The sequence below is a fragment of the Mesoplodon mirus genome (genome assembly GCF_964341445.2).
Source record: "Mesoplodon mirus genome assembly, chromosome: 9".
In the NCBI taxonomy this organism is placed as follows: Eukaryota; Metazoa; Chordata; class Mammalia; order Artiodactyla; family Ziphiidae; genus Mesoplodon; species Mesoplodon mirus.
In genome coordinates this window covers 109994073-110007519 of record NC_138985.1, presented here as the reverse complement: position 1 = coordinate 110007519, position 13447 = coordinate 109994073, and the positions used below count along the sequence as shown (strand labels likewise).

Sequence of the window (13447 nt, the reverse complement as noted above, 5' to 3'; positions counted from 1 at the left end):
CTCGAGGCTCCTGAAGTGCAGGCCTCTGCTCTGCGTCCCTCTGCTGGCCCCTGTTCGCTTTCTTCCAGCGGCACCGCTGTTCTCCTTTCTCCCCTTCTCTCCGGACGTAGCTCACGCCAGCACAGCCTGGCCCTGTGAAGTCACCAGCTCATGGCTCCCTGGTGTCTGGAGCCACTGGCCTGGTGTCTGGTGTGGCGGCCAGAGTCGTGTCTGTTCACTCACTGAGCCTATTCACGGGCCCCGGCTGGAGCCTCAGGAGACTCGGAGGTATCGTTCACTCTCAGAGGCTGACAGCCGTGCCAACAAAGACCTCAAGGAGGTGGCGAAGGCCGAGAGCCTTCTCGGAAGAACTAGACAGGGGAACCTGTGTGTCCTCCTTGGTTTTGTTGCCACAGCTCCGTGCTGTCTGGGCCCATGGGAAAGTTGTCTTAATCAGAGGGTAGACCCTTTTCATTCTCCGAAGTTGAGGCCCAGCTCTTCCGGGTGCGTCCGTGGGACGTTCCCACCCCTCCAGCCCCTTCTCCGAGCGCCCCCGGTTTTGGCCTTACAGGCATTTCACTCTTGGCGCTCATTGAGTTGCTGCTGTTGACATTGGTACTGGTTTTGTTCTTGTCCCATTTCCTCCAGCCAGACTGGAAGGTGGGACTTGTCTGCTGCATCTTGACCTGGCCCATAGCAGCTGGCCAATCGGACACATGGTTCTCCTGAGAGACTGAGTTTGGCAGTTTATCCTACAATTAGGAAATAAATTGGGACTGGAGCCTTGACTGCGGCCTTATGAAAGACTCCCAACCCCAAACCATCCAACTAAGCTGCTGCCAAATTCCTGACACACTGAAACTGTGTGAATTAATAAACATTTATTGTTTTAAGTCCAAAAAAAAGCAACAACACAAAAGCAAAAAGAAAGAAATTGGTCTCTTTAAAAGGAATGGGGGAGATTTCCCTGGTGGCTCAGTGGTTAAGAATCCGCCTGCCAATGCAGGGGACGTGGGTTCAAGCCCTGGTCCGGGAAGATCCCACATGCCGCGGAGCAACTAAGCCTGTGCACCACAGCTACTGAGCCTGCGTGCCACAACTACTGAAGCCAGGGCACCTAGAGCCCGTGCTCCACAACAAGAGAAGCCACCGCAATGAGAAGCCCGCGCACCGCAACGAAGAGTAGCCCCTGCTTGCCGACAACTAGAGAAAGCCTGTGTGCAACAACGAAGACCCAACACAGCCAAAAATAAATAAAAAACAAAAAAGTAGGTTAAAAGTAATGGAGGATTGTGTCAGCATTACCGCATTTTTCCGTTTATTGTGATACCAATATTCAAAAAAAGAAAAAAGATTTAGGTATATCGTGCTTACCTGGCCCCCTTTCCTTTCATAAGACAGTTTTCCCCCCACTGGTAAAGTGGCATAAGTGTGAGCAGAAGTCCCCTCTCTGGTGAAAATGTCTCTCCTCTTTCTGGCTGGCACGGAAGAGAAAACGTCTTTGAAGGCACCCATCCTCGCGAGCCCCGCCAACGCTGCCCCGCCACCGTGGGGAGCCCCCCTCTCCCTCCTGCGTCCCCTCCAGTCCTTCAGCAACACCAGCGTCCCTCCAGGCACCCCTTCTTCCCTCCTCTTGGCCTGTGAAACCACACTTTCTGGAAGGGCGATTCGCGCACCCAAAGTGTGATTCTAAGTCTTTGTGTTCTTTCTCTGGACGATATTCCAGTGTAATCACGGCAAAAACAGTCTAGAATTTGGATCCGGCTGTGACCTCTGCCATTCACTCACTAAAGTGACTGGATCTGTAATTTTTCTAAGCCCCAGTTTCTTCACCTGTGAAGTGGGGTCATAAACCTGCCCCCTTTCTCTCTCGGGGTGGGGGGGTGGGAGCTGCTAGGAGCAAACAGAGCAAGAGTGTGTCCCAGCACTTTGTAACCAGTAAGATGGTATCGTAAGACTCCACCCTCTTAGAGATGTTTCAGGTTTCAGTGCAAAGAGGGGGCGAGTTTTTGGTTCTAGGAAAGTTCTTTCCCCATTACCCGAAGCTACACACATTCCTAACCCACACAGCATTTTACCTGGCCCCTCCTCCCCACCTCCCTCCCCCGCCATAGTCCAGGGTATCATCCTGTTTCCCAGCAGGAATCACCTGCTCTGGGAAGGGAGGAGAGAGGAAGCAGGAGGCCCGGTGGAAAGGTGGATGCATCTCTTGAACTTGGAAAGATTTCCATGAGAGGAGCTTCCCTGAGGGGCGTGGAGTTCCATTTGGTTCCACCAGAAACAGACTGTTCCCACCACCAGCTGGAAAGCCCGGCATCTTCTCCTCATCCTGGGCAGCTCCCCGAGGCTGTGTGTGTTTAGGGTGCGTCCTCTGCATCCAGCCATCCCTCTTGCCCTCTGGGGGGACCGGGTCAGGATCGTCCTGGTGCTCGTGTGGGATGAGTCCCGGGGGACACAAAAGCTGCCGTCTGGGCTTCAAGGAGTCCTCTTAGGTAGCAAGCTGCTTCGTCACAGTCTCTTTAATTCTTCGCATTTGAGAAACTAACATTCTGTCACAAGAATTAGCCAGGAGTTCCACCAGCTCTGAAATTCCCCCCACAATGGCCACTAGGCTTCATCCTGAAGGCTGTGCTAACTGGGACAGCATCCTACAGAGAGAAGGGGAAATGGGGAGAGTGGAGGGGGAGGGCCTGGGGGGGAGCAGGCCCTGTCCTCCGTCTGGTTAGAGCCGGCTGGGCGCCAGGATCAGGGTGCAGGCGCTTTCAGAGAGTGTTAGCCGGCCTCGTGCCTCCACAGCAGAGCAGTGGCTGAAAAAAGTGATTTTCTGAATAACAAATACATCATTCATATGATACTATACATCGTAGTGAAAAATAGCAAAGGGCCCACGATGATCCTCTTCCCCGCCGGTCGTTCCCATCACCAGACGCAGCCCGTGTTTCCAGATCCTCCCAGACACTCTGGGCGAGTGCAGACAGTGGGATGCAGGTGTACAGGTTCTTCCCTGTCTGTGAAACTCTAAATGGATCCTTCTATGCAGACGGCTCTGCGGTTTGCTTTCTTCACTTACCCCTCAGTCTGGGAGATGAGAAGGCGGTGGGGCTTGCCATAGGGAAGAAGGCTGTGGACGTGCAGGGATTTATGTAACTTCTTCCTACTGATGAGCTTCTGTGTCTCAGGCTCTGCTTTGAAGCACCAGGGAGGTGGATGACCCCAGACACGGGCTGGTTAGTGCTGACACAAATACCTCTGAGGCCCGAATGCCCAGTAGCAGAATGGCTGGGGAAGAATTTGTGTTTGTAGTCGTGAGAGATGCTGCCGAAATGACCCCTCAGAGGCGCTGATTTCCTCTGGCCTCGGAAAATTCCCCCGCGGGCCTGGAGCGGGGTCGCCGCCAGATGGGGACGGGTCTAGACTGAGCCCTGCGAGACAGGGTAGGGTCCACCCCACCCTGGTGCTTTTTGCTGCTGGCTGAGGGTGCGGAGGTCACTGGGGCTGCTTGTCCTTTATGTGAAGAACTCAGGCCCCCAAGGGGCTCCGCCTGAGGGGTCCCTGCGGGTTGTCAGGATGTGGTCAGTGGCACAGGCTTCTGAGCCTAAAAGGCCCCCACCCAGTCCTGCTCTGTTTCCCCCTCTGTTCGGTCTCCAGCACAAACCCCGAATGCAGGGAACACCCCAAAGAAAGCACAGGAAGGGCCTTTGTGTCCAGTGGCCCAGGCGAGAGTTGAGAGCAGGGACCAGGACGTTTCCCGCTGGACCGTGGCGCCTGTGCGGGCTGTCACGGGAGCCAATGAAGGCCACGCCACCACCCCTGGGGCCTGAGGCCCGCGAGGTGCCCGTCCGCAAACAAAGCAGCCCGAGGGCTTCCTTCTCCCATCCGGCACAGCCCCCTGAGAGGCTCGGGCCCGCCCCAGCCTGGCCCGTGGCCTCACTCCTGCTCCGTGGGTATCACCCACAGCCTGGCCTGCCTGCCAGAGCACCTGCGTCTCCCCCTGCAGAGCTGCTGGACCGTCACATCTCCAGCTGCTCGGGGTCCCCAGTCTCCGTCCTCCCCTCCGCACCCCCCCGGCCCCATCTCCAAACGGGCCTTGCTTCTCAAGACCTCTGGGGTAAACTTTTTTCCAAAAAGTTTTGGAAACTTAGGGGCCTTTGCTCTTAAGGGCCTTTCACGTTGTAAGTCTGGAGACCTTCAGAACCGTGGTGACAGCATTCTACCTCCTGCTTTCACCTGGAGCTCCTCCCAGGTCAGCCTGGGGCCCGGGTGGCAGGGATCCCCACTGGGCGTGGTTCCGTGGGATAAGGGGTCCCTGGAAAATGACACCCCTCTTTTACCTGGTTGCTCTGCCAATGCTTCTGCCTGGGAAATATGGGAGGAAAGATGCCAACTGAGCTTGAGCCTTGGCCCTGCCCCCTTCTCTTTCCCTGCCTGTTGGGGGCCGGCATTGACCAAGCACCTGCCCCTTGCCCAGGACAGCTCTGGGCCGATGATGCGTTTGGGGGCCGGGGGGAGGGGCGGGGAGTGGGGAGAGAATTCCATACTTTACATTGGGTTTGGTGTAAAGCAGCTCGTTGTTCACTGGTAACGCTCAGTACAGACAAAATGTGCTGAGTTCAGGGGTGCGTGGCTCCTAGGGCTGCAGAGTCAGCAGGAGGGAGATGGGGTGAGTTAGGCGGCCGCTCTGGGCAGTGAGGATGGCAGCAGAAGAGGGAACGTGTGTGCACAGCGATGGCATGAGTCTGGACGTGGCCCCGAGCAGCAGAGAGAAAGAGCCCCAGGCTGGTGGCTCGTAGGCTGACCAGTCTTTGTCAAGGTCAGAAGGAACGAGAGGATGGCCCTTGGACCGTGTCTACTGATGTCTTTGCTTTGACTTGCATGATTAAATAGTTTTAAATAACCAATTTAAAATAAAAATTTTATTCAGTTACCTATAAATGTGAGAAATCAGACTCAAATCCAGTCTGATCTTAGAAAACAAATCAGTATCAGGCAACATTATTGTATTCATTTCCTAGAGCGGCCATAACAAAGTACCACAAACCGGGTGGCATAAAACGACAGAAGTTTTTTCTCTCACAGTTCCAGAGGCTGGAAGTCTGAAACCAAGGTGTCAGCAGGGCCACGCTCTCTCTGAGACTCTGGATAGAATCCCTCCTTGCCTCTTCTAGCTTCTTTTTGCCTTCTTCCAGTTTTGTTGAGAAATAATTGATACGCATCTCTGTATACGTGTAAGGCATACAGCATGATACTTTGATTTGCATGTATTGTGAAATGATGATCACAGTGGGTCGGCTAACATCCCTCATTTCTATAGAAACAATAAAAAGAAAAGAAAAAGGAAAAGAACTTTTCTCCTTGTGACGAGAGCTCAGGATTTACTTTCTTTCTTTTTTTTTTTTTTTTTTTTTTTTTGCGGTATGCGGGCCTCTCACTGCTGTGGTGTCTCCCGTTGCGGAGCACAGGCTCCGGATGCGCAGGCTCAGCGGCCATGGCTCACGGGCCCAGCCGCTCCACGGCATGTGGGATCTTCCCGGACTGGGGCACGAACCCGTGTCCCCTGCATCGGCAAGCGGACTCTCAACCACTGCGCCACCAAGGAAGCCCAGGATTTACTTTCTTAACAACTGTCCTGTATATCATACAGCAGTGTTGACTACGGTCGTCATTTTGTACATGACATCCCTGGTACTTATTTACCTTATAACTGGAAATGTGTACCTTTTGATCACCTTCCTCCACGCTTCTAGCTTCTGATGGTCGCCAGCAGCGCTTGGTGTTCCTTGCCTCATAGAGGCGTCACTCTGATCTCTGCCTCTGTCATCACATGGCCTTCTCCTCTGTGTGTGTGTGTGTGTCAGTGTGTGTGTGTGTGTGTGTGTGTCTTCTCCTCTTATAAGGACACTACACATAGGGTTAAGAGCCCAAACTACTCCAGCATAATCTCAGCTTGATTCCATCTGCAAAGACCTTATTTCTAAATAAGGTCACATTCATAGGTACCGGAGGTTAAGACTTTACCATCTTTCTCTGGGGCTGGGGGAACACCATTCAGCTCATAACGATGATCTTACGGTGTAATCAGCTAGGTGTGAGTGAGATAGGCCCCCAGGATTGTACCAACCCTGTCCAAGTGGATGGCCTCTCACTCTGGCAGAGTCCTGTCCCCAGCCTCCTTGCAGTTCCTTGGTCACTGATCCCCACCTGCTTCCGCCCAGTTCCTGTCCATCTGAGTCTCCACTCTGCGAGGCTCCTTCCTTCCCGAAGCCGCCCCCAGCGTGCATCTTCATGGTGATTCTCAGTACTGCACACTCACAGTGACCATCTTCACGTGGCACATTTTGACAATAACAGCGTGTCTCGTCTGGTCCTCGGTGTCTGTGGTCAGGTGACTTCTGCAACCCTGGCCTTTGTCTCTGCCGAATACTTCATGAACTTCCTTATGTCTCATCTCGAGTAATATGGGTTCCCCTCCGCGTGCTCTTGGCACCATGCTCTGTAGGGGAGGAGGGGAGATCCAATGGTCTTGGACTCAGTGGTGGAAAATAGCATCCGAAGTGTGTGTGTAAGAAGTCCTTCACCCCGACAGCTTCTGAACTGTTGGAGCGACCCCTGCACAGCAAGGGGACTCTGCCCACGACTCAAGTCAGATGACGAGGGGATTTCTGGGCACAGCTGATTCTAAGGGATTAGAAGTAATTGTCTACTAGCTTGTCCCCAGTATGCAGAATTTAATCTTTTATATTCCTGCCATCTGAGATTTTTGGCCCTTGTAGAGGGAAGCCCCTTACCCTGTGTCAGCCAGATTTCTAACGGCCTGTGTGGTTTCCTCCTCAACTTCAGGCCTCTCTTCCTCTCCATCAACACCCACCCAAGTGGCCAAGCAGCACACGTTTCCTCTCGAATCCTATAAGCATGAGCCTGAGCGACTGGAAAATCGCATCTGTGCCTCCTCTTCCCCTCCGGACACAGGCCAGAGGTTCTGCCCGTCCTCCTTCCAGAGTTCAGCCAGGCCTCCGCCAGCATCGCCAACACACCATTCTCCCTCCAAATCTGTAAGTCTGGGCCTTCTCCTGGGGGCCGGGCCGCCAGCTATGGGAGGGAGGGCAGAGTCTGTATACAGCTGAAGCTAAAGCTGTGCACTCCTGACGGACATTTTTGGTACATTTTATCATGAATCACAGACTGAGAAAAAAATGGCGAGGGCGCAGTAGGCAAATGGAAACCAAACGAATGGTAACATCTGGAACATGATCAGAAAAAGCTTTTTGCTCTCTTAGCTTCTTTTTAAAGATCAGTCATTAAAAGCTTTCTTTGAATTGATCTTGATTGGGATACTAAAGTAAAAAGCCATAGGCAGGGCCTCCCTGGTGGCGCAGTGGTTGAGAGTCCGCCTGCCGATGCAGGGGATACGGGTTCGTGCCCCGGTCTGGGAGGATCCCATATGCCGCGGAGCGGCTGGGCCCGTGAGCCATGGCCGCTGAGCCTGCGCATCCGGAGCCTGTGCTCCGCAACGGGAGAGGCCACAACAGTGAGAGGCCCGCGTACGGAAAAAAAAAAAAAAAAAAGCCATAGGCAAAGCCAAAAAATTGTTTTTTGTAGAAATTTTATTCTAGATTTTAAAGATTTAAAGTCTGACATCATTTGACTTGGGAAGCATTCTTGGAAAGGTGAACCTTTCAAAGCAGAGTGGGATGGTGAAACAGGTGTCTTTGCATCCTTTGGAGGATTGGGACTCATGGGTATGGATGGAAGAAGCTGGCTTAGCACCAGCGCTTAAACACTCTGCATTTCAAGACCGTGGGCCCTACGTGTGGGGACCACCATCACCGCCCCCAGTTCGTGTTGCCTACCACAGACACTCAGTATCATTCCTGTGCCCAGCAAGGACACGAGGACCATATCGCTAGAGTCTATCCATATGGATGTAACTATTTCATTCAGCTGTGGTGTTAGTTTCCTGCAGGTGCCGTAACAAAGGGGCACAAACTGGGGGGCTTAAAATAACAGGAGGCTATTGACTCACGGTTCTGGAGGTTGGAAGGCTGCAGTCAAGGTTTCGGCAGGACCACGTTCCCTCTGCAGTCTCTGAGGGGGAGGAGGATATTTCCTGGCCTCTCCCAGCTTCCGGTAGCCCCAGGATTTTCTTGGATTGTGGCAGCGTCACTCCACCTCCATCTTCACATGGCTGTCTTCCCTCTGTCTCTGTTTGTGTCCAGCTTTAAACTCGTATGAGAACACCGGTCGTGTTGGATGAGGGCCCAACCTAACTCAGTACAACCGCTTCTTGATGACCTCTGCAAAGACCTGATTTCTAAATAAGGTCGCATTCACGGGTATCAGTGGTCAGGACCTCAGCGTAGCTTTTTTGGGGACACCATCCAACCATAACAGTTGCTCCCTTTGGGGAGAAAGAAGATGTGTTTGTCATGCAGAGAACCTACGGTGACTCTTCTCCTTGTTCGTCTGATGATTATTTTATTAGATGTAAGCTTAGCAGAGTATTGTTTTAAGTGCCGAGGAATAAAATTGCAAGGTGTTGTCTCTGCCCTCTAGGGCTTACAGTCTTACTGGGAACAGAATAGCACTCAGATAAAACAGTTAAATAAAAGCGGAAAGTAGGTTGGGTGGGGATCTGGAGTGAAACAAATAGTCCACACTGCAGGGGCTGGGAAAGGGAAAACACTGTTGTCTGATAAGGGCAAGGAAGCCTTGGGTGACTGTAGGGTCTAAACAAGGGGAGAGGAGAGGGGAGGGCCTCCTGGAAAAGAAAATTAGCCACGGCTTGGGGTGGGAAGGAGTGTGACGTGTAACATAGAGTAGGAGCTGGGGGCGGGGGGCTGTCTCTGGGAGGTGGGCATCTGGCAGAGACTGGGGACAAGAGGACCGCTCACTAGAGACGTGGAGAGGTGCAGGCCTTGGCCGCTTAGAGCTAAGGGCCCAGGAGGAAGGTCATCCGTGTTCTTGGGTATGAATGAGAAAAGATCTAGAGGTTTCTGTTCTCCCGGGCATTTAGCAAAGAGACTTGGTTATAGAGATAATAGAACAAATATATCCAAAAAAGGAATGATGCGGCAACCCAAAGGTTATCAAAAGCAGGAAGCCACTGCTCCCCTCGGGCTGGAGGGACGTGTTGGGAGCCCATCAGGTGGGAGGTGGAACCATTGTGTCTGCCGGGCAGGAGCTGGAACCGCAGAGGAGAAGCAGCCGCTGGCCAGAGGTGCTATGCAAGGCAGAGGGGTGGAAAGTCTGGCGTCTCCAGTGCTTCCTGACTTCCACCCTGTGCCAAACCTGCCGAGAGGCCAGTGGGCCAGGAGGTCTGGGACAGGAACCCTGGGGGAGGAGGGAGGAGACCGGAGGAGGGAGGCAAGAGGGAAGCGGCCGGCCGAGAGGCATCAAGTCTCAAAATGCTGGCTTCTTCTCATGGACCAGGGATAACTGACAGGATAGCCCCGTGTAAGAAGAGACACTGCGTGGAAGAGGAGACGGTTATTTCGACTTTAGATCATTTGAAGTGATGGTGCGGACGCAGACACAGGGTTTTTCCGTGATTGCAGAAGTTCTGAGCTCGGGACAGCCTCTCCCAGTTGAAGTGAGAGAGAATCCAGAGGGCGTTCTAGGTCTGCCCGCTGTGCCCTGCCCCCACCCCGATGGTGACTAGAAAGTGATATTCGTAACTGTTCGTACCACACAACCATGAAGCTCTTGGTGACAGCCAGCGAGCCTGGGCCCTTCCAGGCTTTCTGAGGCGGTTCTGGGGCCAGGGAGGAGGGGTTCTCGGCTGTATCCTGTACTCGGCGGTGGGCACGGACCTTGTGCCCCGGTCAGAGCCTGCGATTCCACAAACAGGCTGAGGGAACCGATAGCATTGTGAAGTTTCAACAACCGTCCAAATGTCATGGAAGGATAAGCATGATGGAAACATACGGTGGAATATTACTCAGACCTGAAAAGGAAGGAAATCCTGACGGATGCTACAATGTGGATGAATCCTGAGGACATCATGCCAAGTGAAATACACCAGTCTTAAAAGGACAAATGTCGTATGATTCCACTTATAGGAGGTCCTTGAGCCGTCAGATTCATAGAGACAGAAAGTAGAATGGTGGTTACCAGGGTCTGGATGGGGAGAAATGGGGAGTCAGTGTTTAATGGGGACAAAGTTTCAGTTTGGGAAAAAGATGAAAAAAGTTCTGAGGATGATGGTGGTGATGGTTGCACAACCATATTAATGGACCTGATGCCACTGAATTGTACTCTTAAAAATGGTTAGGGCTTCCCTGGTGGCGCAGTGGTTGAGAGTCCGCCTGCCGATGCAGGGCACACGGGTTCGTGCCCCGGTCCGGGAGGATCCCACATGCCGCGGAGCGGCTGGGCCTGTGAGCTATAGCCGCTGAGCCTGCGCGTCCAGAGCCTGTGCTCCGCAACGGGAGAGGCCACAGCAGTGAGAGGCCTGCATACCGCAAAAAAAAGAAACAAACAAAAAAATGGTTAAAATGATGAATTTTATGTTAAGTATATTTTACCACATTTTTTTTTCATAATTTAGGAGGCCACAGTTATTTGGACTCCATATACCTTATTGTCCATGATCATTTTACAAAGTTCGCCTTGTACAATCTATTAAGAGGTACTTCTAGGCAAATTAGTAAAATAAGTGACCTGGGGATGGTAGCTGTCTATTTTAGAAACTATATTCAAAATTTATTTTAAGACCCGTTTAGCAGCACATATGTACAAAACAACTAATGCACTTAGTTTTACCTATATATAGGTTGTAAATACAGTTTTAGAAAACACTACACATCTGTATACAGCAGTTAATGAGAGTAAATCTCTATAGCCTCAAAATATATCATTATGCCCATTATACCTTCACATAATACATATTTGATTATTCTAATATACTATGAATGCTGATTGAGCAATCCTTTGATTATTTTGAATTAGAGACACTTTGGGTTGTATCCTTTTACCACATTTTTTTTAATGATCCAGTCAACACTGCAATGTTTATACAGTTTGAGCTTCAGAAAATCAAAATCAAATCAGAATCAAAATCAAATCAGAAAATCAAAACCAAAACACTTATGTTTTGAAATGATCTGTTTCAAAATTGGAAGACAGTGTTCCCACTGGCTACAGACATTAAACAGGGGCCTTCATCATGTGTGAGTTTTATCACACAAGGCCTCCAGGAGCTTCTTCGGCGCGTTAGTCACAGCCTCTGCAGCTGTGGTTTGGCCCAGGCCTCTGCTTTCAGCAGCCCTTGGCAGCAGGGCTGGTGATGGATTCAAGTTCATTTAAGTGTTTCTTTCTAATTGGATTATGTTGACTGTCCTTATGTGCTAAGTTCCTTAAGAGTTTAGCTGATTGCATGCATTCCGTTACTGGCATAATCTTTATAGAGGAATGTGAGTTGCTTCAAGACGTCTCTCAGCCTGAAAATATTTAGAAATAATTAATCTCTGCCTTTTGGAATCAAAAGATGCTCTCTGTAAGCATGGACCGTGAAGATCACTTTTATAAACTTTGTTCCCATGAATTTTATTCTAAAATTGGAAAGGGGATGAGGGTAGTGAATTAGTCTTTAGTAGACAGCACTCATTTTATCATTTATTTACTCAGCAAATATTTATGAAGCAACTGCTGGGTGCCAGACACTGTGCTCGGAAAGGCTGATGGGATGACAAGTACGTAAGCCGCTCTTATGAGGCGGGGACAGTGTTCATTTTGTTCGCCATTTATTGACAGCACATTATGCAGGGGAGGGGTTCGATAAATAGCTGAGGACTCACTGAACAAAGGAAGGAGCTCCTGTCTATTGGGGGGCCACACACAGGGCAATAGTCATTCTAGAATATTCGATAGAGCCTGTGTAGCTCTCATGGGAGAAAATCTCCAGTCCAGTGTGAGCACAAACGCCAGTCCCAGGGCTTCCCGGGTGGCATAGAGGTTAGGGATCCGCCTGCCAATGCAGGGGACACGGGTTCGAGCCCCAATCCGGGAAGATCCCACACGCCACGGAGCAACTAAGCCCGTGCGCCACAACTACGGAGTCTGCTCTCTAGAGCCTGCGAGCCACAACTACTGAGCCTGCGTGCCACAGCTACTGAGCCCATGCGCCACAACTACTGAGCCTGTGCTCTGGAGCCCACGAGCCACAACTACTGAGCCCGCATGCCACGACTACTAAAGCCCGCGCACCCAGAGCCCGTGCTCTGCAACAGGAGAAGCCACTGCAATGAGAAGCCCACGCAGCGCAATGAAGAGTAGCCCCTGCTCACCGCATCTAGAGAAAGCCCGCGCACAGCAACGAAGACCCGGCGCAGCCAAAAATTAATTAATTAATTGATTAATTTAAAGGGAAAAAAAACAATCCCAGAGGAAGGAAGTGGATATTTTTTACAGCAGCAGCAGAGAACAATAATCAGCTCTGCATTTTAGGATGATCCCTCTGGTGGGGTGTGGAAATTAGATTGGATTTGGGTACAGCAGGGGCTCAGATGAGATGCAGTGTGAAATGATCTGGGCCTGGTGGCAGCTGTCAGGGGAAAGAAGGGGTCTGGTGTTAAAACGTAGAGAGCTGTTTAAGGGGTCGAATTGAGGGAACTGGGGATGTAGTGATTGATTAGTTGAGGGCAGAAAAGAGGAATCAAGGGCAATTCCGAAGGCTTTGCCTGGGGAAGCTGGATGGGTGGTAGCTGCACTTGCTGGGATAGGGGACAGAGGAGAAGGGGAACAGGCTGTGTGCGTGTGCATGTGTGTATGTGAGCACATGGGATGTGTGTAAGTGGACACACGTGTGTGTTGGCTGGTGATGGTACAACAGGTGCCCGTGGGATAATTAAGTGGAGGTGTCCAAAGGGCAACTGGATATGTGAGTCTGGAGCTAAAAATTAAGATTTTAATTCGTTTGTTTGTTTATATTTATTTTTTTGACCGTGCCATGCGGCTTGCAGCATCTCAGTTCCCCAACCAGGGATTGAACCCGGGCCACAGCAGTGAAAGCCTGGAATCCTAACCACTAGGCCACCAGGGAACTCCCCTGGACATTAAGATTTTTAAATCATCAGAATGTAGAAGGTAATTTATGCCATGATAGTAGAAGAAATAATCCGGAGAGACGTATGGTAGTTGAGAAGAAAGCCAGAAAAACGTGGGCATTTGAAGGACAAACAAAGGATAGGGCTTCTGAACTGCCTGGAAAGTAGGCAGAAAACCAGGCAAACACTGTACCACAGAAGCACAAGGACTGTGTTTCGTTGTGTTTCACGCATTTGGAGGACGTGATCAGTGATGTTCCTGGCCATGGAACGTAAGGACTGAGGTCATTGGTAACCTTGGCAGGAACACTTTCAATGGCACGGTCAAGAGCAGAAGCCGTGTGATGTGGGGTGAATGATTAAGGGGTGAAGAGGTGGAGGTCTCTAGTGTAGATGACTCCTTCCAGAATCCTGACATCGCGGGGGAA

At 51.1% G+C, this 13447-nt stretch overlaps 1 protein-coding gene across 4 annotated transcripts in view; it reads left to right on the top strand.

Annotated features, from left to right (window-relative positions):
• PRKAG2 (protein kinase AMP-activated non-catalytic subunit gamma 2) overlaps nucleotides 1–13447 on the top strand; it is a 288527-nt gene that overhangs the window by 174857 nt on the left and 100223 nt on the right. For 3 of the 4 annotated variants that reach the window (XM_082632118.1, XM_082632117.1, XM_082632119.1), the window contains one exon: nucleotides 6817–7028. The exons of the other annotated variant lie outside the window; for it this stretch is intronic. In XM_082632118.1, coding sequence (XP_082488244.1) covers nucleotides 6817–7028 — 212 coding nt within the window. The remainder of the gene's footprint in view (nucleotides 1–6816; nucleotides 7029–13447) is intronic. 4 annotated transcript variants of the gene reach the window in all.